A 25,827-nucleotide genomic window follows, 5' to 3' on the forward strand; every position below is an offset into this window, starting at 1 on the left:
TAATGGAAACAATTGCAAGCATTTACATGGACAAGCACGAACTGGCAAAAACAAAGGCATCCAACACAACTCATTTTTAGTAACTAATGCTTCAATACCAACCAACAAAACCGAATGCCACGCTAGCCAAAAGTAGGAAGCATTTGGCTGCAATTACTGCACAAATGCATGACACAGGTCCATCACTGGAGCCCTGGCAATCCTAAGGGGGCGAAGCACAAAACTCACTGCTTACCTCAACAGTGTCACCAATTAAAGGCATAATATCAGCCAGTACAGGTTTAAACTTTTGTTGGTCATTGATGGTTAGTTCAGTCTGTGAGTCTGTTCCCTTGCCGACACTGGCCATTGTCTCTTCTTGAGGATCCAAACTGGATGCTCTGAGTGCAGCAGACAACACCTCCACTTGTGCTGCAGCGTATGAAAAAGAAATGCATGAGAGACTGAACTGCAATAAACTTTTAGCAAGTCCACAAATCAGCTTCCACACAGTGACTAATTAACTGAAAGATGGCAGAAAAACTATGGGTGAGGTACAAATTTAATATTATTGACTGTTAGTAAATCCCAAACCGGGGATAGTTAGCATAAAATGTAGGGCAGATTAACACTCCACTCTTTTCCTAGGGTGCTCAACCACGCTACAGTTCAGTGAAATTTGTCTTTAAAGCAAAAAAACCCAGGAGTAAGAGACTGCTGTTATGGCAGGATCAGTTCCTTAAGAATCTTGGTACATACTAATGGTGCAGTCTTTGGGGCAGAACCGCACATGAATACTAACTTACTGACTGGGTCTTTTGTGGGAGGTAGGAATAAGAGAGAGAAGGGAAAAGTAATTCAAATAAAGGCTGAGAAAAGGTTTATTCATAAGGATTTAGGTTATGAGTGGCTGTCTCTATGTATATGGTCATTGAATTGTTAGGTTTTTATAGCAACTCTAAAGCACCGTCTGTATAGGAAGATGCTAGACCCCAGTAACTCTTTTCTGAACAGGGTACTTTAGCCTCCTTGCATCCTCCAAACAAATAATGAAGGCTGCACTGTTTGATGTAGTCTTATTCATCAAAAGAAAGCATTAGCACTTCACTCTGCCATCCACTTTTGAAAAAGATCCACCAGTTCTGAGACTGCTCTGCTTTCTATCCCTATGCTTACTGCTAATTAAAAAAACCTTTGTTGAGAAATGTTCCTTGAACATAGCCTGACCTAAGCAGATCAGGTACCAGAGGCAATCTTAGCTGCAAGCAACACAGAATTCAGTACAGACTGATCTACCCCGCCTCTCTCCTCCTCTGATTCCTTCCGAGGAGGTAAGGAGGAATAATCTCCTGACCCATTAAATTAACCCAGCCATCCAGCAGCTCTGTTCCTCCTAGACTTTGGCTTTCCCCAGGTTTCTTCAGTGCTCATTGTGGAATTAAAACAACAAACCATATGCTTGTTTTTAATCCCATTTTGCCATACTAAGTTACAGAATCTGAATTTCTCTCTCTAGCTTTTTTGATAGTTATTATCAAGAACTAAACAATGAAAATTTTGACTTATTTGTAGATAGAAGAAACAGATATGCAACACATCTGTTACAAGAAGCAAAATTATAACTTGGCACAATCTTAGCTAGCAAAAACTGGAAAACACTCTACAGGTTCATTGGCTTCTAGGTTGAGTCCGATGAGCAGGAATAAAGACCATTCTTTACAATATGCACTGCTAGCTCCGTAACTGCACCAAATTTCTGGTACAATAACTGAAAGATATTCTTGCTGTATTACGGTAATTCACCTCAACAGGAAAAACCACAGCAAGTTAGAAACTTAAAGCCAAAACCAACATCATACTAATACTTCCACTATAAACGACATTATGTTGGAAAATATAGTTACAATATCTAATATATTATAATATATAATTTTTATATAAATATAATATTAGGAATTTTACATATTGCAAGATTAACAAAAGCTTGCTATGACTTCACTCTTCAATTGTTACTTCACTGACAATGAACCTCTGTACTTTAAGGCCCATGAGAATAAACAAGATCAAGGTTAGTAAATTCCTCCAGAACTTGGAAGTTAAATGAATAAACCCCAAAACCATGCAAAATAGGTGGCCATTTCAAAACATCTGCTATGGCAAGAAATGCCTGTCTGATTTCCAGTTTATTCTTATTTGGAGAAATCAAACAAGAAAATAAAAAAAGAATTATATTCTGCTGCACATCAAGGAGACATTTTTCATGAAGACTTCTTTCATGTGGGACAATTTCATGAAAAATGTACGCTCCTCTCATTATCACTTAAAAGTCAAGAAAGCTCACCTCAACTAGGTAACATATACTGCTTCAACACTGAATAAGTATTTACTGAAAAATCCACACACAGCTCCAAAGATTACTTCTAGTAACAAGAGTGAAGGTATCTCAGCAGTAATTGGGAATTTTCCAAGACACATTCCCCACCCATGCCTCACTGTCAGCCTGCACGCCTGGACCACCCTTGCTTAGGGGCTTAACAGTAGGAGACTACACATCCCAATTCCCTCTGCCTGCCCTAAAGGAGATATGACACAAACATGTATCTCCTCAGCTTCTGGTCAATTCTACAGTCCCACAATGTGGAGATAAAGGACAGAAGAGACTAAACTCCCCAGGATTTCATAGACTGGCAAGTGCCTTCTTTCTTCTTTGCGTGGTTCTCCCTAGCTCCTGTCACCAAGGATGACTCCAGTGCTGTCATTCACTGAAAGGTGAATTACCTGAAGTCCATAAACATCTTAGGGTCCTAGCCAAACAAAGAGCCAAACACAGTCACTATGGAAGGTTTCAGAACAGTGGAGTGCTTATTAAAGGAGGAAGAAATAGAGAGTGCATGTGTGAGCATGTGCATGTATGTGCACAGCTCTACGTGGCTGCCTTGAAGATACCAAAACTTGAGACAGCATCCTAATAAGCAGTCTTCATCACCCCGGGCTCAGGTGCCTGTAATCTTCTCATAATCCCATCACACACTGACACAGTCCAAGATCTCTGCTGATAGATCCCTCCCGAATGAGGTGGCTGCTGCTCCTCCCCATGTCCCACAAAGATCTTTCCTACAGCCATAAGACAGGCAACTTTTTCCAGAAAACCATTAAAAGTACAAGCAAAGGACAAGGCTCTCCTCTCATGCGTGACACCAAGAAATGCCTCGGAGCTCTCAGAAAGCAAGGTTTTGGGGGGAAGACTGGAAGTGAATCTGCTGGCTAACTAGCTGTCACAACTACCCTCAGTAAAAAAATGTAGTGTAAAGGTCAGTTTTGTGCATAACACAACTCATATTGCATTGGTAAGGTAAAGTCAATGTTCATTGATCTTAAACCATCTTCTAATTAACTCTTTCTTCCTTTGACTTCTGCTTCAGGTGAGAAGTATTTTTCAGCAAGGAATTATTTACTCTTGGCTATGGTACCTGCATCCTAAAATAACTGGCACAACCTTTAAACTCAAAACTACATTTTACCTGGCCTTCTTAAGTTTCCTGGCGCTCAGGAGTTTCTGTCCTTTGAATTTGCTTTATTACTGTTTTCTGTTTCTCCTGATATTTCACTATAAGACAATGATATAGCTAAGTGGCATGCTCCCTTCTTTTTTTCTGAAGGATCTGTCTTCCTTACCCTCGCTTCTCACTCAAAGGCAAAAGCTATGGGCTGCATTAATGGGTACAGAGATGCAAGTAATTAAAACAATTTTGAAAAAGGAGATTTTTCTCCACTTTGTCCTCACCTACTGTTCCATTAACAATATATTTTAGACTTTTACTACAGGCAGCACCAGCAGCCTAACTTATAAACACAGTTTTTATAAGGGAATGGGATCAATTGACCCCCACATTTGGGCTGGTTTATGCCTATTAGGTCTCCATTTCGCGTAGCAGCCTGTAACTGGCATAAGCCACAGTAAGTGCCAGTAACCTGCAAGTCAGGCTTTGTGTCTTCCTCCAAATAATATTAAAAAAAGCTGACATTACATGATTCAGCACTTTCTATGCAGAACACATGGAGATAAACAAAGCTAGAGAAAGCGTCCCTGGAAAGAAAAATAAAGAAATAAAAATATCTGGGGAAAGAAAAGCAACCTCTGAAGTAAGTGATAACAGCAGCAGCCTCAGGAAGCTGGAGAAAGGTGACCTGAGTAAAGACCCTGTGACAATTTTAAAAGAGCCGGCGTATTTCAAAGCAACATGCAGGCTTCCATCTCCCAGTTTGAGACCCTCAAGATGTCTGGCCAGTGGATTGGAAAAGTCCTGTTAACATGGATTACATACCACTGCTTAACTTTGCATAGCCTGTGTAGCTCTGCTAGCCAGTAGAGTCTGTCTGTGAGAAGCCAGGCTCTCTTTATCTTGGTTGATGACTGCTCAGCTACCTATTATTACTCAGATTTATCACTTTGGCAACTAGCTAATTCTGGAAAGCCTCAAGCTAAAGATTTTTGGGAGTGAGATTCAGTTAAAGCAGCTTATCGCTTTCTGAGAACGAGATTACAGAAAAAAATACGTTCTACGGCAGTTGCTGGTCACTTAAAAAATTGTATTTGCTAGGGACCTCATCAGTCTCCATGCCTTAGAGCAAGGATTTGAAGTTTAAAATGAAAACTGCTGTGATGATAGGGAGGTACACTACAAAGACAAAAAACACAGTCAAAAGTTACAAACCTAGGAAACCCCCAAACAAACAACCAGCACCCAAAACCCACACAAACCCAGTCTCTTCTGTGTATGCAAATAGTAACCCATTAGTGCTTGGCAGCCAAGACACCTGGAAGATTCGGGTATGCACTGAGCATATTGTACTCTGGGCTGCATGAGCTGGCAATGCCCTTCCTTTCAACTGATCCTTCTCCTTGTCATAGTATGCTGAGGCACACTTAGATGAAAACTGACTTACTCCGTTCTTAATATTCCTTCTATAATGATGCAAGCAGGTGAGGGAAGAAGCACCTTGCACAACATAGAAGGGTGAGGCGAGACACTGAAGTAGAGGAATGCAGAAACCAGAAAGCAAGAGAAATGAAAACAAAATAGGAAATAGGAGGGGAAATACATGCGGAGGGAGGGGATAGGGGTGCAAAGGTATAGTAATTGCTATGGCTGCACATACAGTACAAAGCACAGAAAAAAAAAGTTAAAACTGTGCTCCTCTGACTCTGAAAGAATCATTGCTGGTTGAACTCCAGTACCAAATCTCCATACCTGTCCCAGTTGTCAGGGACTGGCTCTGAAACCAACTGGCAAAATGGAAATAAACCTCCATTGATTGTACCATGAAGGACACCACCTTATTACCACACCAAATATTCTGAAGAGTCAACTAATAAAAATCCAGTGTGATCTTAAGAACCTTCAAAAACCTTGTGCCAATGACCCCAGCCAATACAGTTCCACACAACAGGTATTAATTTTCTTCTTTTTTTAAATTTAGAAAATATTCTCCAAAACAAAACATGTTAAGAGAAGGATGCTGAAGTTGCAAAGTCAAGCTCTAAGAGCCTAGGTACAGCCAGAGTTGAGGCTGTCAGAACAACTTCACCTTCCTGACACACGCGTAACATCGCGCACTATAGTCTCGTTCCCAAACTACACTTTTGCTAACTCATACCCACTTCATCTTGTGATGTCTCTGGGATATTTGCCCCGTTTACTATAGAAGCCAGAAGATGTGTACCTATGCGATCTCTCCAGTATGGCAGGCCTCTGCTTACCCACCACAGAGAACACAGCATCTTCCGCTCCCATCCCTCGGCTGAGAATGCAGCAATAAAGACAGGAGCACAGCATGGATGCAGGAATCCAGGACTTGGGTGACAGCAAACCAATGAAGAAAATAATGCAAGAAAAAGGAATTTTAAAAGAAAGTAAAGGAGGAAGAAAGAGAAGAAGAAAAAAATGGTACTTCCTAGCTTGCTCAGTCTTTGCTGTCAAGAACCAGCCCACTCGCAGTACAAGACCCATAAAAACGTAACGGCTAGTCTTGTGGGGGGGCAGGGGAAGGAAAGACCCTAAGCACTGCTTGGGACCAGGGAGGGCTCTTTGGCAAACACTTGTAAGCCACATATACTGACAACAAAATTATCTGTGAAATTAAGAAGCTTCATAAAATTTCTATGAAAATAACAAATTAAGACAATCTTTGGACTGAGTATTTATACCATCAGTTTGCAACAACAGTTTTAGATGGTAAAGATGGAAGCATTATTCCTGGTATTGCCATGAGCAAAGAGGCAGTCATGGCTCTGACCTTCTGGATCACCCCCAAAGGGAGTCTACCTCCCTCTTGTCACAATTCATGGGAGTGCAAGGTCCAAAACATAGGCATTAAGTCAGCTACTCAGAGACTAAAGTTTGGATACGTACCACTTCCTTGTGTGCTTTAGTGTTTGAGACAAGCATGTAAAATGAATACTATTCTATCAGGTTTGGTCTCGATTTCCTTATGCTTCAATGCACTTTGTGTAAAATTAAAATAGCAACATTACCAAATTTAAACAGGCATGCTCTTAAATTCCAGTTTCTGAAGTATGTAGACTGAATAATGAGAGTACAGACGAGGAAAAAAGTGAAACAAGTAGTTCTGCATTCAGTGCAAGGTTTAGAAGGTGTGCTTCATGGGGCTTCACTACACAGCCTTGATAAAGTCAGAGGTTCTGTGCGGGGTAAAAAGCTGACAGAGTAATTAAGACCACCCACCCCACATTAGAATAAACAGCACTGGTAACCTGGTAACCCTAACTCCAGTCTTTCCTAACTTGTGAGCACAGGACACTTATGGTGTTGACAACAGAAAACACACAAGTGCTAGTCAACAACTGCACAGAAAACCTCAACACCCAGTCAAGAGAGCTACAAAAAAAACACCTCCACCTGCTCTGAAACAAGACATGAAGACACACACACACGACAAAACCACCCCATAACACAGGACAATTCTGGATGTATAAACACTTGCCTACATAAATTTTCATTAAAAGTGTTTAAGATATGTTCTATAACTGGACAGAACAAGGTTTTATAAAACAAACCTGAACAGCAGTGCAAGTTTTAACAGTGGGCTTCAGTAATGGGTTATGTGAAGACTGAGATCGTTAGCAAGGCTGAATTTTTTTTCTCATCTCTCTCCTTAGAGAGAAAGTCCCCAAAGCACTCTTAAAGCAATAAAGTTTCATCTGCTGACTTCACAATAGATTAAACAGAAGCAACCCAAAATGGATTTGAGAAAAGTTATTAGCATATCAACCTACTAACAACAAAAAGAAACTGAAAGCAGTATCAAGTTTATTCTAAAAATGTTTTTCCCACTCCCAACTTGCCCCTCTTTTTCCTTCGCACTTTTTCTGGTATAGAGGCATGCATTCCCCCATGGGTTTTTCAGATCTGGAATAACGTGGCTTCTTCCTTAGTGGTACCTCTGGACTTTGTCTGCGACACTCAAGCTTGATGTCCCTTACAATTTATTCAGCATACGAATATCAAGAGAAACCTGTCTCCAGGAGGTATGTGCGAAATAGCCAAGTCATTTTAGCCCAGAAGGTATCTCGGAGGTGCTGCTCCACCAACCATCATACTTATGAAACCCATCCGTACCCTTCAACAGTTTTTAAAATGCAGGATATGCGTTCGCTTCAAGAATTCAGTATGGATCGATTCTCAGTTTGACCCAAACTTGGCACACTTGACAACATGAAACTGCAATAATAAAGATCTCGCAGAAAAATGGAGAAACCTAATTCATTAAAAATAAAATGGATAATTCATAAAATGAAAACAGTTTATCATACTTTGATATTTAAAAAAAATAAATCTTAATCTGCCTTCTTATTTTGCATGTATGCTAATTACAAATTCATTTCCTGATCAACAGCTTATCCCATTGAACCATCTATTAGATTATACTGTCAAAACATGCAGTCAGAATTTTCTACAGCTAACTGTATGTGTATTCAGTTTATGGAAGGAGTCATACTACCTTTAAACATCTTTACACAAATGCAAGCTCCCTTTTAGTTCATCATCAATTTTCACAACTAAATCAAAATAGATATAATCTCTTTGAGGACCAGGAGAAAGCAGTACTGACTTTTAAAACAGCTAGAAGGTTTTAAAGCCCAAACTGCTAAAGCAACATACACATCTCTCCAAACACCAAAAAAGATTCAGTATCTTTACTATACCTTTAACATCTGGATCATCTATATGGGGTTCCAAATTTTCTATCATTTCTTCCAATTCTTTCCTTGTTGCCATAGGAATGTTTGGAGACACTGGCATAGTGAGTTCCTGAATTTCTCTGTCAAGTATTATCTCAGAACTCTGCTGAAGCTCGAAGTCAATATCTATTTCTGGAAGCGGAGTCCTCCAAAAATGGAAAGAGTTGTATAATTCCTGCTCTGAAAGAGAGGCTTCCTGTGAATTCAGCCCAGCCTCCCGCAGACCTGCTGTACGGCAATGAGAACTTTGCTCATTTTCGTCAGCCATTTCCCCACAAGATTCTGAAGACAAAGTGCAATGGAAGGATGACTCGGTCTGGAAATCGCTTTCCCTCTGGGAGTTATTTGACACTGTATTTTGATCTTCCATGGCATTTTCAAGTCTTGTTGCAAAATCGTCATTATCAACACATGAAGACAGATCCTCTGTCCTGCTGTGCTCATCCTCTGTTGTGACATCTTCTGTAGTCCTGACTTGTTCACTGTTGAGTGCCAAAGAAAATGAACGTTTAAAAAACAAAACATACTTGCAAACAGATGCTCTTGAAAATTCACACACATGCCATCAGCTTGCTATTTATCAAAGTAGATTTACTTACAGCATAGCAAAATAAATCACAGAATCACAGAATAGTTGAGGTTGCAAGGGACCTCTGGAGGTCATCTGGGCCAAAACCTCTGTTCAAGCAGGGACACCCAGAGCCCGTTGCCCAGGACCAGGTCCAGATGTCTTCTGAGTATTTTGGAAGACGGAGACTTCACAACCTCCCTGGACAACCTGTGCCAGTGCTCGGTCATCCTCACAGTAAAAAATAAAAATTAAAAAAAAAAAAAAAGTTTCCTGCTGTTCAGATGGGACCTCCTGTGTTTCAGGTTGTGCCCACTGCCTCTGGTCCTGTCACCAGGCACCACTGAAAAGAGCCTGGCTCTGTCCTCTTTGCACCCTCCCTTCAGGTATTTGTACACATTGGTAAGGTCCCCCTGATCCTTTTCTCCAGGCTGAGCAGTTCCAGCTCTCTCAGCCTTTCCTCACAGGAGAGATGCTCCAGTCCCTTCATCTTGGTGGCCATTCCTGAACTCTCTCCAGTACGTCCACGTGTCTCTTCCATGGGGGGCCCAGAACTGGACCCTGCTGTCAGCACTCCTCCAGCCCAGGATACCAGTGGCCTTCTTTATTGCAAGGACACATTTCCACCTCATGGCCAACCTGGTGTTCACCACGACCATTAGGCGCCTTTTCTGCAAAGCTGGTCTGCATCTGATCAGGCCCCAGCATGTACTGGTGCCTGGGGTTGTTCCTCTTCAGGTGCAGGACCTTGCATTTCTCCTCCTTGAACTTCAAGAGGTTCCTGCCAGCCCATTTCTCCAGCCTGTTGAGGCCCCTCTGGATGGCAGCATGACCCTCTGGCACAGCAGCACTCCTCCCCATTTTGTGTCATCAGCAAACTTGCTGAGGGTACACCCTGCTTCACCATCCAGATCATTAATGAAGATGTTAAACAGGACCGGGCCCATTGCTGATCCCTGAGGTACACAACCAGTTATTTGCCTCCAACTATGTGTTGCCATTTAGCCAGCTGTCAATCCACCTCGCTTGCCTGCTCATCCAGCCCATACTTCATCAGCTTCTCTAGGAGAATCTTACAGAAGACAACGTCGAAAGCCTCACTGAAATCTAGATAGACTATATCCACTGTTCTCCCTTGTCTATTGAGTCAGTCATTTCATCACAGAACGTATATCCTAAGGTATTCTAAGTTACTGAACAGTCATGTATTTTCAGTAAATAAATGAAAATTTTGCTAGTCTGTTAAGTAAGATGAGAAGTTCCAGATCTTTCCATTTACCAAATAGTCAATTTATATAAGAAAGTTCATTTTCTTAACTTGCAGGTCATACAGAAGAAAAACAAGGAAGAAAATAATTCGTAGATTTAGCAAATTCTTTACCTGTTTTCCTGTGCAGAACCACAATCTTCTGGGTTTTTACCATCTTCTTCTTTAAAGTACTGGCCACTGCTGGATGGATTAGCAAAAGTCGAAATGAAAGGCCCCAGAGACTGAAAAGCAGCTTGGCGGACCTAGTGGAAAGGGACCAAGGTGAGAAAAAAGTTTTATATATACAAAGCTTGCCATCCTATAAAACATAAACGCCTGCTACTAGGAATTGGTAGGGTCATAAGCCTACTGAGGAAAGCAACAGCAGAGACTTTTGTCTGGAAAGAGTCAGCCAACTGTATACATAAAAGTGCTAAGTGAAAAAAAAGTTAATAAAAAGCAGAGTAAAAACAGTTAAATCACAGATAACTGTTGACAGGCCTACTATTCGCAACCAGAGAAATCACAATTACCTAGACAGCAGAAGCAGGTAAATTTGAAAGCTCAGGTGAGAATTTTAACAACTTGAAAGGAAAAAAATTACCTGCAGTGAACAGACATTTCACTACCATAAGTCTGACTGATAATAAACAATATAGCCAAATAGGAAAAGGACAGAAATGCAGAGTTTATTTGCTCCTCCTTTCTCCTACTATTTATTCTCCCCTTCTCAACAACTATCTTATCTACCTCCTTTTTAATTATTTGATTAATTTTGCTGGGCTAAAACTTGCATGACTTTCCAAGATCCAAGAGCTCATGCGCCTGTGCAAAAGATCTACCTTTGGCTCTTGGAAGTAGTCTGCACAATAGCTAACTTAACAGTTTGAATAGTAGATCTTCAAGACAAAAAAAACCACAACCCACCACCCAAAAAACCAAAAACACACCCACACAAAAACCCCCATCCAAACCACAACGAAAAAACCCAAAACCAACACCACCACCCCGCTCCCCCCAAAAAAGAAGTTGGTGGTAGGGAACCTGAAGACATGCAAATAAATCACATTTAATTTTCTAGTTTTGTTAATGGTTTTCAGCAATGTTAAGTCACAGGCAGTTCTGTAGCAAAGAAAAGCCATCCCACTGACTTACAGTTTTTCTTACATGCTACAGTGAAAGTGTGAGGGACTCTCTATACACATTCACAAACTAAGCCGTCTGAGAAGAATTTTGCTTGAGGTGCATGTAACAAGTTTTGTTATCCACACCTATGAGGAGAAGTTCTATATGGAACATCGTAGTAAGATCCTTTAAATATGACAGCTATTCAAGAAATAAAAAGAAATTCTTACCCATCGTGAAGGATCACTAATCAAATTAATAAAAAGGGTTGACAATTTTGTCCTCCGGACTTCCTGTGATGTTGCACAAGAAACTGCCATGAAACATTCAGCACAGGCTTTCCTAACTCCCCACACGTTATCAGAGCAGAGCTGGAAAAACCTTGGCAGCTGTTAGGAACATAGGAAGTTTGCAAGTCTTAATAGGTAGTACTTGTTCCAAAGCAAGTTCTTCTTTCACATTCATTTCCTTCATTTCATTCTCTGCCCTCATACTCAGACACATTAGTTTAACATTTGCAAGACAAAGAACACACATTCAGTAGCACCACCCTTCTAATCTGTTGCTCACATGTTACTTACGGATACAGACAAGGAAAATTCACCTGTTTGAAGAATAGCAAGAAAGTACTAGCTTTCCAATCTGATTTATATCCAAAAAAACCCAACTCTAAAAATATCCCCAATCCCAGAAAACCCATCATAAGACAAAACCTCATCTCTACACCACTCTTTTAAAGCAGGTTACATTGAAAGGAACAAAACCATAAAGAATACTAGTGCATTAACATTTTACCTATCAGAGACCCCTTCAGATTTTTGTAAGATTCTCATTGAAACGCAGAAGAGCGTCTTCAGAAAGAAATAAAACCATTCTTTTCCACCTAAAGTTCTCATTGTTAGATTCACCAATCTCTGTCACCGCCTATCCTACAAAGCAGGGCCTGAACTACACAGAGGAATAGGGGAATGAGAGAAACACTGCATTTGGTCCAAGAGAAAGCAGGTTTGATCAGAACAGTGCTTTTACCGATAAAGCTGAAGCATTTTGAAATTGCGCAGGTGCTCGAGTTTTTTCAAAACAGTAATGGTAAGGATGAAATGGTGGACAGAGTGCAGGTGAGGCAGACATGCAGGTCACCACGTCACTGCTTTCACTTGCCACAGGCAGAGTGGCAAGATGCAAGTAATACACTGACTGTTGCTACAGCTCTGTTCTCGATTATTGATGTTCAGCTCTTCCTACTTCCTGCAGCAAAATTTTCTGGACTTTGCCTCTGATTAAAAAAAAGCATTTATGTTACAAAATGAAGTTTTATCTAAAGCCATTCAGCTTTTTGGCCTCCTTTTTAAAAGAGTCCAAAAGAGAAGAAAATGGCATTTTCTGTTCTGGAAAGAGATCCCCAACTATCCAGCCACGTTACTGCCTTCGCATAAAATAACCACCACTTTTTTATTTCAGTCTAATTGCACTCTCTGCAAAGTTTTAATCCAAATTCATGACATGCATCACTAAGAGGCCATTTGTGTGAGAGCAATCAATTTACATCCTCAATCAAGAAACACATGGGATGGAAACCTGTGCAAAAATACTTCATTATCAAATGGCTTGAATTGCACAATACCTACGCAAAAATGCAGCAGACGCTGTAAGGACATAAGAAACGCCCTGAGGGTCACACTAGGCCTACTTGACCAATACCACATCAGCAAAAGCTCCAGGGTCTCTTGTTGAAGTCCTGCTTGCGTCTACACTCTCTCCAATATAAGTCCCTTGTTAATTTATGGCACTGACTCATCAACCTCCTCTGGCCCTCAGCAAGCTCACTGTCCACATCCCCAAGAGGAGAAAGCTTGAAGAAGGATCCCAGCGACCATCAAGCTGATTTCTGCTCCCTAGTCCTGTCATGTCTCCAAGCCTAGCAACATTCACCAGCTCCTTGGACCTGCCAGGGGAATGGGGGGCACAGTTCAGATCTTCTGCTCACTGCTCCATCTAGTTCTGTTCTTTTTCATTCTGAATTTGGATCTCTTCATTTGTTATTGCCCATATTAGTTTATTTTCTTTGTCTTTCTTTCTCTTCCCTCCTTCTCAGGAGGGCTGCAAGGCCTTGTTAGTCAGGAAAATGGACTTTAAAAGATTAAACCAATGAACAGCAGCATTAAGTGATGCCATTTAAAGAGACTACATAAGCCTTGCCACTTCTAGCAGTCTATATTCCCGACGTTCCTTCTCTATCTGCAATCTCTCATTGCATTTATGGACATTAGAAGCCATACTCCTGCCTCCTCCTTGCCTAATGTATTTTTGAACTTGCAAATACTCTCTGCTTCCACAGCCCAAAGTAGTTTCTTTAGCCTGCTTTAAACTCTTCTCCCAGCTCTAGAATCGAGCACCCCTTAGCTCCAGACCATTTCACTTGGCAAGTGAGAGTTCTGTATTCATAGTAAGTGTCTTCAAGATTTTGTAAACATCAGTCATAACCTCAGGTCAGCAATATCGAAGAGTCACAGCTTTTTTAGTCTCTCCTTACTCAGGAATGTAGTAGTTGTCTAATCATTTTAGCTGCCCTTCTTCTGTACCTTGTCCAGCTCCACTATTGAGTTGTATTAAACAGAAAAATCCTCTACGAAATGGCTTACCAGCATTTCTTCAGTGGCTTGCTGCCCAACCACGCTGCAGATATCTCCAAAATTGGCTGCACACACCTTGCAGACAAAATGCAAGAAACAACCGCTAAGACCACAGTTTTAATAGAATGAGCAAAATCAAAGGAAAAACATTAACAGCTTTTAAAACCATAAAACCAGGTTTCAGTGCAAATTCAGTATCAGCTACTTCCCCATTCCATCAGTTCCCACGGTTTCAAAAAAAATTAAAATTTAAAAATTATTTTATTCATTTCAAGTTAATCAGCCTTTTTTAATCATGAAAGAATCATCCCAGAACTTAAGTCAAAGCAAGGGAGGATAGAATGTGTTCAAAGTGCTGTCAAATGAAAGAATACAAACAGTTAGCAAGAAAATAATCTATGCAATGGCAAGGTGAAACCAAAAACATCCTCAGCACCTAAATATCATGATGGAATACTGGTTTATTTTATCTTAATGAGCATCTTTAATTCCATCTATGCACAGAGATACAAGCTCAGGTGGCTGATGCTGTATCAGTTACAGCTGGTTCATATTTTCGTGGCTACCTACACAATTATAATGACAAGCAGACTCTTTGTTTCTAATAACAAAAGTAGTGACTTTGGAAAAAAAAACTCAGGGTCAAATATAAAATCTGTGGAAACATGAGCTACAAAGAAACCCTGTAGCTTTCACCTTCTACATGTCACAAATGAGATCTAGCACGAAAAAGTCATTTCATCAAACGCAAGTTCCAAGTTGATGACACTCCTTTTGCAGATAATGCAGACCAGATGCTGACAATTCATACCTTACGAACATGAAACATTCTGCAGTCACAGCACATCTCGCAAAACCTAGGAAGAACAAGTCTTTCCGTGATGTCCTTTCCCACCATGGAGGCCATTTTGCACATTATCTAATGGCAAGACAGACACTAATCAGGGATGCTTGCACAACACACAATTCCATGTCAATTAAGCAGAGGCTTTTACATTTACTTTTCATCCTGATATGTATAATTTTATTGAAAATTGTGAAAAATATTGGAAAAAAATCTGTATTTTGAATTGAAAAGGTTTGGCCACTTCTGGAAAAGCATTTTTTTTTTTTCCTTTTTACCCTCCCCCTGTCATGATGTAACACAGCTGTAGAAGACATTTCTCTTTCACCAAATTAAATCAAATTCCTAACTAATGGAGTTAACTGAGCTCTCGGAAATTACTCTCCTATCTTACCAGACTTACAAAAATAATTAAAAAAAACAAATACAAGATTCCCTCATTATTTCAATACTTAATGAATATATATTTACAATTAACAGAAAATTATTGACACTTAATATGCTTAAGTGACTTCTACAATTTCTGCATGATTTTAAAACTAATTGCAACACTCCATATTGCGCATATGCAAGTCCCTAACATAATACTAGTGAAAAAGCATATCCAATCAAAGGCAGTGACAGCTTTTCCCTCTAACGACTCTTTCGTTCTGATTTTTCAACTTTTTTAAAAAGAAGGTAATCTATAAGAATTTTATGTTTAACTTTTCTAACCAAGTCAGTAGAACTACTTTAATTTATTTTCCTATAATAGCAAATTGTTATTTTCCTAACCTCTAGGGGCTTGGTGAGCTACAGAAGCCCTTCTTAAGTTTCAGTATCTTCAAAACAACAATGATGGGTAAAACAATTCTGCTTTAAATTTTATTCCCTTAGGTATTTATAAGCATCTTCAAGAAAATACTAGAAATTCTGTGCCAAATACAATAATGCCCAGTCTGCTTCTTGTTTACGGGTCCAGCCACTTTATGAAAGTAAAATATTAATGAGGTCCCTCTCAACCAAAAAGAATTAAAAAAACTCTACTCTGAAAAAGCATCAACATACAAAAGCAAAAATTCAAGGGAAAGATAAGGACATACATCTTCTGCTATTTGTCCTTTCTAAATCAACTTACCAATGTGATTACTATTTATTTTAATTCAACATGCAATAATTTTTACTTATTAGGGTTGTGTCTAATGCAAAAAAACCCTACTAACCAACTATGAGTTAATCAACTCAGATGCTTATTATTTCATCTAATAAAAGAAAACAAAATCAATGAAGAGACTAGACATACAGCAAAGACCAAAAGAAATCAAGCATTAAAGATTTTCCACTGATGGAAATTTTCCACATATGCAATTTAAACGTCCATTAAAAAAATAAACCTGAAAAAAAATAAGAAGTCAACAACAGCAGATGCTTTAGGAGTCAATAAAATTCAGCCCCCGCACTGTCTTGTCTAGTTGAGTTTTTCTTTACAGCATATATAAGCTATGGAATTTAAATCTAACCTTGACTTGAGTGTAACACAGCATGGAAAAAGTTACAGATTAGTTCTGGATACCTATATGATTTTTTCTCTTTAAATACCACATGGATATGCATCTTGAAAACATATTACCATCACTGCAACAGCAAGCATTCAAGCAAACTTTATACTGTGTGATTTGGTATTGCTGTTACTTACAGCCACTGCTTCCGTCTTCACATCATCATTGCTGTCTGGAGCTGTCAGATCTATCAGAACAGGGCATACTTTGGTCTCCACATCATATCTCTCTATGAGTTCTTGCTCCAACAGAACTAACAACGCTGCCTGACTTGTTTTTCTCACCTATCATAAAAAGACACAAACTGAACCAAGGAATTTGAAGATAGGTTTTTTTAATTTTTGTTTAAATGTGTCCTGTATTTTGGAAGCTGTACCTATATACTGCCACACACCTATAACAATGGCAGTTGCTGAGAGGGCAAGTGCTCCAAAACCACTTGTGCAAACACTTCATGTTTGAAACAAACTATGTCTGAACCCAAGAACACCTGCATATTGTAAGCTACGGCAATGCTATTATAAAAGTGTCCACCTACATGCATCCCAACACACAGGACAGCAATGTCAGAAAAAGTAGTCATGGCAAAGCTCATGCAAGAAAAGCAGCACAATTAAATGGGAGTAACAAAGTTCTACGGAATGTGAATTTCATTAAACAAATCCTCTTTTTCCAAGATTACCAAGTTTGGCTGACAATGAATAACTGCGTTTATTTCAAACTATTTTAAATTCTGAGAGACAATTTTGCTTAGTCCCATGTAACAAAAGAAGATTGCACAGAATTAAGATAAGCATTAATAATTGACTTCATACGTGGCTAACCCCTGCCTCTCAAAAAGTTCATCAGAAGAGAAAACATTACATAAAACAAGAGGCTATATACTGGAATGAAGCAGTTTTGAAAACACCTTTGAGATCTTTGTTTCAGAGGAAACCAGTCAAATGAACTATGGAGTGTCAACAGAGGTCAAGATAATGAACAGAATTGCTGATTTGCTACCAAGAGAATATCAAACAGAAGTATGGTTGCTGTATTATACATGACTTATAAAACGAACTATTAAGAAAAACAGGGTTTGGTACCTTTTTTTAATTATGGAAAATCTGGAAAGGGCAAGGGGAAAAAACAGTGACAAACTCAGAGGCCTAAAATACGTAAAATAATGTATCACCTAGGATCAGTCTAGTCCTAAATGACATGGAAAAGCCTAGAGAAAGCTTTAGACTAGCTAACTCATCCATGCAAAGAAACAAACCACGTAAGTACAATCCAAAAACTTTATTGGATCGATATACAAATAACTGGTTATGAAGGTACATAATGGTGTTACACAACTGAATCATACTAAGGAGTCAGTTTTGCATAACTACTGTTCCTTTTTGCCAGAATTTAAATTATTTAAGCTTATCAAAATGACTGTTTGATTTTGTTCATAAGAATGTAATACCAGATAAAAGGCCCCAAATCAGAACAGATCACAACAGATGAAAAAATGTTGGAAATTTTCTTTAATTAAAGTTCAGAGTGGCACGTACTTGATTCATGCTATGCAAAACCTTTTTACCCTGAGATATTACACACTTGTACGATGCTAAATTATTTAAATAGAAAAACCTCACACTAGGTATATTCAACTAGATAATAAACTATTTGTAAAACACACTTACCTGGTTATTCTGGTCTGCGAGGTATCGTACCACAATAGGCAGTAAGTATTTCGAAAAAGCATATGGGATTGAAGGTCTGTTTTCTTGACAGAACATAGCAATATGAGGCACCTGTTCCATCAGCTCCGCCCGCACTGTTGGCTCTGTCAGGGTCAAAATAAAACCAAACAAGGCACAATAAATGTCTACAAGTATACTGCCAGAATAAGCTTTTTACAGTCCTCTACATACAAACTATGTTCTCGAGTGTTTATGTCAGCATGTTTATATCAAGCTTCATTCTGACAATCACCATCTTTTTGCAAAACCAGGTACAACTACACTCCGTTTTGCTAAACTACTAAAAAGACGGGTCCCACATTCTCAGTAAATACAAAAAAAAAGAAGAACAGGTGTAAGAGAGCAAGCCACCAAACATTACGAGTATCAGATCTCTCTGAACTCCCTATGAGCATCATTTGCTTCCAAGAAACCTGCTAAGCAGAAAGTCAACCCAACACTGGTACCACTACAAGAAGAAACGAACTACTGAGGGGGACTCCTGGCCACAGCCTCTCATGACAGCAAGATCCCACTGAGCAGGAAAACCAGCCACAACCACCAACACTCTTTTTCATTCTTCGCTTTTTAAGGCTACTAACATTTTTGTCAGATGGAAAAGGTCCTGCATCTTTCCAGTTGCTTCTGTTAAACCTTTCAGGTATGTTTTTCATCAAAGTTGGTGACTATTTACAAAAAATTTATTCAGTTTTTAACTCAGAAAACAGTGCACTGCTTGAATGAATCGTAATCCCAACAGAACATGCACATCTATTTGGGGGATGAGAGGAGAAACAAGAAAAGAAATACAAATGTGGACTAAATTCCAACCACTAAAAAACCAGCTTCAATTCAAGAAGTAGGTCATTATCACAAGCCTGGTTTCTACATATGAATCTTTCAGGTAAAACTTCATGGTATGACCAGAACCATCTTCCTTGGAATTAACATGGCACATTAAAAATACAAACTTTTGCTAGACAGAAGCATGTAACTTGCATTTGTATTTAACATGGCCAATGCATGCAGCACTTGGCTTTCTTGAATGTTAGTTACAAGTCACAACTTCAGCCTGAATAACAAAGATAAAGCAAGTACCATGCTGCATGCAGCCTCTTCTTCACTGAGGACAGTGAGAACAGAACAGATCACAGCACACAAAGCAATCAAATGCCTATGGGCTCCATTTCTTTGGCTATAGACTTAAATTACTTTTTGTATAAAAAAACATACCAAGATCCTCTGTAAAGTTTATGAATTGCTGACAGTTTCAAAATACAAAATGAAATCCCAGATAAGTCAATACTGAATAGATTTGCTGTTCATGACAAGAAACAAAGTCTTGCAATCGGCTCTGTTTCTCTTCCCAAAACACTAACAGGAACACACAGGACAAAAGCCTTTTTATTTAAACTTCAGATCTTCCAAAACACGTACAGGTTTAACTACATAAGCCATACACACATCCTGAAATTTCTACTGAAGAAGTCAGATCCCGAAGAAGACTACTCAAACTATGTGCAAGCTTTAGCAGACTTGTATTAATGAACATGAACAGATAACAAAAGGCTAAATTCTAGTTTGGTGAACACTCTGTCTGTAGCACTAAACATGACAGCTGGCCAAAATAAGCACCTGTAAATAGGACAAATGTAATAGTTAATCAGATAATTAATTCTGAAAGCTAAATTCTACATATCATATTAATGCAAGGAAAGCAAATACTACTTCTTGCAGGTGTTCCAAAAAATGTAGTCAGAGATTAAAGAGTTACCATCCTCAGTCTAAATTTCTAATTTCAGCCTAACTTTCTATTGGGAGCTTGCAGTACCTCCTACTATTAAAGTTGCCTCGTACTTCTTATCATAGTAACTCATCTTTTGCTTCCTTATAAAAATGTGCCAGAGCAGTCCCTAAAACATGAGATGGCATAAGCTGCAATTCTTCATTACGATGAGGTTGGGGGGGGGGCGGGCACGGGGTGGAAATCTCAACCAAAGTAGATCAGCTGTTTTCAAGACTAAAGTCAGCAAAACCATCTATCTTATTCCTACTTTGAATTCTGGTCCTCTTATCTGACAAGGCCTAGCTTCTTCACTTCTGGAAGAGGGGCTTGAAATGTGCCAGAGAAAGGAGTCCTTTTATATCTCAATCTGTTTTCTCCATCCGTGTGAAAACCTGCCCAAAGGTGGCTGAGCTAAGAGGCCTTGAAAACACTCTCCAGTGGCACCTACCCAGTAGCTGACAGAGAGCACAGCAAGTACAAATTGAAGAGTCTTTCCTTGTGGAGCACATTTTGAGATGAGAAAGCCATCATCGCTGCAGACAGACTGTACACAGCCCCTCTCCCAAAAGCAACTCTTTTGAAAACGCTGCAGATGAGAAACAGAGCAGAATGAGGAACCACCAGGCTGGGTAAGGAGGGATGGAGGGCTGAGAGGAGAGTGACAAGGAGACAAAACTGCAAGTAAAGGGAAGGGAGACTGAAACTTGCTGGACAAGAAACTGGAACCAGGGCCCAATGCCAGCGCGGCAGGGACTTGCTCCCACCTTTCCCATAAGGCTGCTATTTTAAGACATGCCCGGGACATGATCTAAGTGTACAAGAGGCTTGTGTCACAACACCTATCACTAGGATCTTGTTCTCATTCCTTAGGACCCCTGCCTCATTCCTTGCAGCAGACAGAAGATGACTGATGTGGAGAAGGCACAGGGGAGGGGGAAAGAGGAAGATAAATTTGGCTGAGGCTGCACGTTTGGCAGCAATGCTTCTTAAATTGCTTCCAAATTTGCTTCAGGCAGTTCCCATCCTTCCAACCCCAAAACTTGCTGCTGGCCTTCCATTATACCAATGCAACTGTTTGTGCAGCCGGACTACAAACCATATCAAAGAACTGATCGGGCTGATGCAGCTTTTGCCCCACCACAGCAGCATGATTAAACAGCACGAACTGGCACTTAGATTGGTCTCCCTGTGCAATCACACATTTCTCTCAAGTAGCAGAACTATCCAACAATGGAAGCCAGCAAGTGACAGTAAGAGGGCATAGGAACTGCTTACTGTGATATTACCATCAAAACTGAGTAAAAGAAGTAAAATGCTGAGAAACCAGATTTGTTCCATTGCCTAGCATGAAGCTGTGCAAAATGCTCGTCAAACTCTTCACGGAGTAACGCATCCCAAACTCTATGTCTTCACTGAAGAAATACCACCGCTGCTCTTAAAGCCAACATGAGGTCTGAATTAAGCATACCAAGAGCTATGTATAAAGCTTCAGACACTAGGCACTCAAAATGGGCAGAGTGTTTTGACTTTGATACCTCCACAGTTTGCCCACCCACTGGTAAAGTAATGGCAACACTCCCTTTCCCCAAATTGACTAGGTTTGCTGTGAAATTGAATTAATAAATTTCTTTCTGAAGCATTCCAGTAAGAGAGCAATGCGTACCAACAACATAAGATCCTTTCATCTTCAGAACAGGGTTCATCTATTATGTAGCACTTAAGAGAGTGGCCACATCACCTCACAATACTGAGAGCTGCTTGCAGATGAGAAGTGAGCCCCCTTCTTCCTGAGCTACTATGCAAGTTCTGTCTTTGTAAGGAACACAGACAGATGAGACGATGCAATTAAAGATTTGAAAAATTCATGCCCAGGAAAGAATTAGAACTGTCACCTTAGTTCTTACATTCCCTAACTTTTAAGTACATGGGCTCTGATCTTAGTAAGGTCAATGCAAACCAACAAAGGAACCACCACTGCGTATGTAACTGGCTGTGTAATGCAACACTGTAATTCACTATCAAAAAGGCATTTGTGGTGTTCTGGGAAATTATTGCTGCTACGCAAGAACCTGAACCTTAAGATTATCAACTTAGGTAAGAGCTCAGTTATTCCAAATGCTGAAGTATATGTTCCAGTGTGTACTGAATAGAGCCTGATCTTGCAGTCTGACGGGGTTATCGCAGAGCTTTTTTTTTTTTCCATTATGTTTCCTAAAGACCCAACTAACAAAGCCAAAAATTTCCACTAAAGATCCAACACTTTCTCATTCCCTTCATCCATTCCTCAGCTTTGGCTTTAGCTTAGATGGGTGTCAGCTCTGAATACAGATTCCAGCAGGCTTCAAAACATGACAGTGTCTGCCATTTCAGTTTAAATGTTTCTGTTGTTTTTACCAAATGTATGGTTTTGTCATCAACACAGTGAACGGAGCATGGCAGTATCAGTTAAAATTATTACACGCCACTTCTTAAAGCATAAGCTCATCCAGCTGGGGAATACATCTGTATTATGTATTTTTTGCATTGTACAATACAGTCAGGACCAGGCTTTCACACAGTATACACAAAATCTGGGTGGAGAATTTTGCTTCACATCAAGACTAAAAGTTTCTATCTTAGGCACTCTGGAAAATCACTGTGTACAATTAGGTTCTCCATAACATTTGCTTGCAACAGTATTTTTTCGTTTGGCAGAGGAAGTATTTTTAAATGCTGCTCTTCTCCTCCTGAAGGTTCAAGTCTATGCCTTAAAGTAGCAGGATACTAGAAGAGCTGCAACTTGTCAAAACCAAAGAATTTGAAAAGAATGAATATAAAAAAATAGATCTCAGAAGCAAACTCATACTGTTTTTCGCATTCATTAGCACTTTATTTCATTCTGTCAGGTCTTGTGTATTCTCTAGGTGCAGAATTGTACCAAACTGAGTTTTAGAAATCAAGCAAAACTAGAAGAACGACAGAAGAAAGTGAAAATAGACTTCCATTTCTTCTGTTTGTGAAATAACTTTGAAAAGTTGCCAGAATAAAATGACACAGTTCCGCTTCTCTTGATTTCCAGACATTAAATTAGCAATATATTCCAACTGACATCTCCAGAACCTGTGCAGACTTTGATCTGCATGCACAAACCTTCAGTTTTAGCTGTTTTACAAATGACCATTTAAATCGACTTCCCAAACTGACTCCAGAATCATAGAAGTAATGAACTGTTCTTTCCTCACCCTTGAAAAAACATCTACATTTCTCCTAGAATTTGACACCATCTCTCATGTAAGTAAAGTGTCAACATACTCATTTAGCTCCTAGCACATACACTTAGCTTTCTTATAGAAATTTGTAATGTCTATTTCATCTCTGCTGAGGCTTCAGTTCACTCTGTATTCCACTTCAGCTATGAGAAAATAAAGCACCACAGTTAACTGCATAATGGAAATTAGAAGGGGATTATTACAGAGCTGCACAGCATAATACCAACTAATTGCTCCAGAACAGTTATTTGTAAATGAAGTAATTATTCCAGTGCAAGCTCACAACTAGATTTATTTCACAATAGCTTATTCTGCAACAACATACTGTATTTAGAAGAAATTCTGTAAAGCTTTTATTATCCCAAAATGACCATTCTGGAATACAAGCAGCAGTCCATTCCTCCTACATTTGTGAGAGGCTGTAAAGTTTTTGTGTTGTAAAAGTGCATAAAAAGAACAACTACAGGTGATGTTAATCCTGCTTTAACTGGCAATTTTGATGAATGTTTTAAGTACACTTGAATATTAATAATATTAATATTTGTTCTTATTAAGGGTTGTAAGAAAGTGAAGACATAAGTACACAGCTGTGCATTTACACTTTCATTCTTTTAAAAAAAAATTTGGTGAAAGGCAAATGAAAATACTGATTTGTATGTGCTAGACAGAAACAAGCAGCACAGAAAACACCTTCACGACCTTCCCCCTCCAGAGATTCCCACTTCTGTATTCAGCCTGAATATAAGGTCTACAGCATACTAAGATGCCAATCTGCATACAACATGGCAATAGTACTGGATTTGTATACATGTCTATTCTCAAACTGAACATCATTCGCATGATGAAATACAAAGTTTAAGTTGTACAGTTTATCAGCTCAAACTTTATCTATCCCCTTCTTTCCCAAACATAACTTTCCCTTCCTGTCTTTTTTTCCTTCTAGTGTCATCCATATTTTCCCTTTCCATTTCTCTCATCTCCTGTTTCATCTGTCCCTCCAACTTTCCTACCTTTTTTGAAGACAAAAGCAAATCTAGAGAAGTTAAAATACATTGTAACCAGAGCCCATCCCTTTTAGTCTTGGAGTCCATCAGAAAGACTGATGTGTCTGACGTGTGTGCTGCTTCAGTAGGTTCTGTTCTCTTACTAACCAGAAACGGACTTCATTACTGACTGGCAGAGCAAGGAGTGAAATACAGACTAATGAGAGAGCGTAAAGTCACCATTAAGTCATCTATCGTCAGATGCATGGAGAGACAAAAAAGGACCTCATCAAGCAAAGGAAAAAATTCTGAGCATAGCCAGAGATGGGAGAAGAGGTATGGAAAATCCAGAAATATGAAGATGAGGGAGGGGAGAAAAAACAGGTGGAACTACTGACAGCTGGGAAAGGCAAATATTAGCATTCCCATTAATGTAGCTGACATAACGAAGATTTTGTTAAATGAAATGCTGCAATATGTGCTATTTGACAGGTATTGTTGTCATCTCTCACTATACCAACAGTGGTAATTGAAATGGTCTTACTAACATCGATTAAGTGCACTATTAAGTAATTAAGGTTGTGAGGCCATCCACATTAAGCCTGATTATGCAGCTTCAAAACTTAATGACCAATTAGTCTAAAAATTGCTTTCTAAAATCATTTTGTTTTGCAAACTGCATTCACAACTGACTCTATGTAGTATAGAGACTACTTTTCATTCAGGAAAAAAAATAGTTGTTTATATTCAAGCAAATAAGCACCAGTCCTCCAGGAAGTCACTTTCTCCCCCCCCCCCCCCCGCCATCAGTTCTTTAGAAAGATACCTGTATGTATCTGTTTCATAGTACACTAAAATATCACGTATATTTTAGAAATGAAGATACAGATTCTGCCTCTAAAAGGACTCTCAGAAAATAAGATTTAAAGCTTCTAGCGCCCGGTTTTGCAGGCACACTAAGCACAATGCCAATAATGCAATAATTCTGGCTGAGGCTAACTTTCACAGCCAGTTAATTGCACTTGTGTACACAGTGGTGAAGTTTTATATCTGATAAACCATTCACAAGCTGGTACTAAAAAAAAAGTTTGAATAATACTAATTTACTCGAGTGAAAAAGACAGACATAAGGGCCTTGTTCAAGCTCACATAAGTCTGTGGCTAGTCTACATTTGAGAATAAAGCAGGCCCAGCTGTTTTAACACCAAGATAAGCACTTTATCACTAACAAGGATTTAAGGGGGATAGATTAACGTTTCTATGCCAAGCTGCTTCTTGTCTTCTACAGGTTCCAAGACACCATAAAAACATCTAAGTCGGAAGCCATAACCAACATCCCTAAAGAAACAGAGAAAATTACGAAGTGATTAAACAGCATATTCAAAAGCAATACAAGGTAGCATCTTTCTTACCACAGCTGTAACTATTCTAGGGAACTCCCTACCAAAGACAGCAGGGAAGGCCAAAGTTCAGAAGGACTGAGAAATACCCAGACCCCACAGGAAAAATCACAGACTTAGCAGTAACACCCAACTACAGCAATGAAGACAAATACTGAAGAAAATCAGCCTTCCGAACAACTGAGATTTGGAGAAACAGTTTGTTTGGCAAGTAAGGGGGTTGGTGGTGGCAGATTATTCCCCAGCTGCCACTGATGGGTTTCCTCCCCTGGAACAGCTATCCTGTGCTGCTGTTTACATACAGCAGGACATGGTAACAGGGCACAGCAATTCCTGTGTTCCATCAGCGCTGTGAGCGGCTCCTTTCCAGTATCACCTGAAGTGTTTTTTTCCCCCCCCAGCAGAAACATACTAGTAATTTTAAGGCTGCAAAACCACAGGTAACCTGGAACTAATTCATTAGAAAGAGTCCAAACTACCCTGTCAGGAGACGATCCGCTTT

The 25,827-nt window shown here is 39.5% G+C and overlaps 1 protein-coding gene across 4 annotated transcripts in view; it reads right to left on the minus strand.

Annotated features, from left to right (window-relative positions):
- PPP4R1 (protein phosphatase 4 regulatory subunit 1) overlaps positions 1-25,827 on the minus strand; it is a 76,199-nt gene that overhangs the window by 13,971 nt on the left and 36,401 nt on the right. For all 4 annotated transcript variants that reach the window (XM_075416475.1, XM_075416474.1, XM_075416473.1 and 1 more), the window contains 8 exons: positions 17,870-18,012; positions 16,337-16,483; positions 14,629-14,736; positions 13,827-13,892; positions 11,415-11,573; positions 10,192-10,322; positions 8,207-8,724; positions 236-411 (listed from right to left, as the gene is read on the minus strand). In XM_075416475.1, the coding sequence (XP_075272590.1) occupies positions 236-411; positions 8,207-8,724; positions 10,192-10,322; positions 11,415-11,573; positions 13,827-13,892; positions 14,629-14,736; positions 16,337-16,483; positions 17,870-18,012 (1,448 nt within the window). The remainder of the gene's footprint in view (positions 1-235; positions 412-8,206; positions 8,725-10,191; positions 10,323-11,414; positions 11,574-13,826; positions 13,893-14,628; positions 14,737-16,336; positions 16,484-17,869; positions 18,013-25,827) is intronic.

The sequence above is a fragment of the Opisthocomus hoazin genome, chromosome 3, assembly GCF_030867145.1.
Source record: "Opisthocomus hoazin isolate bOpiHoa1 chromosome 3, bOpiHoa1.hap1, whole genome shotgun sequence".
Lineage (NCBI taxonomy): Eukaryota > Metazoa > Chordata > Aves > Opisthocomiformes > Opisthocomidae > Opisthocomus > Opisthocomus hoazin.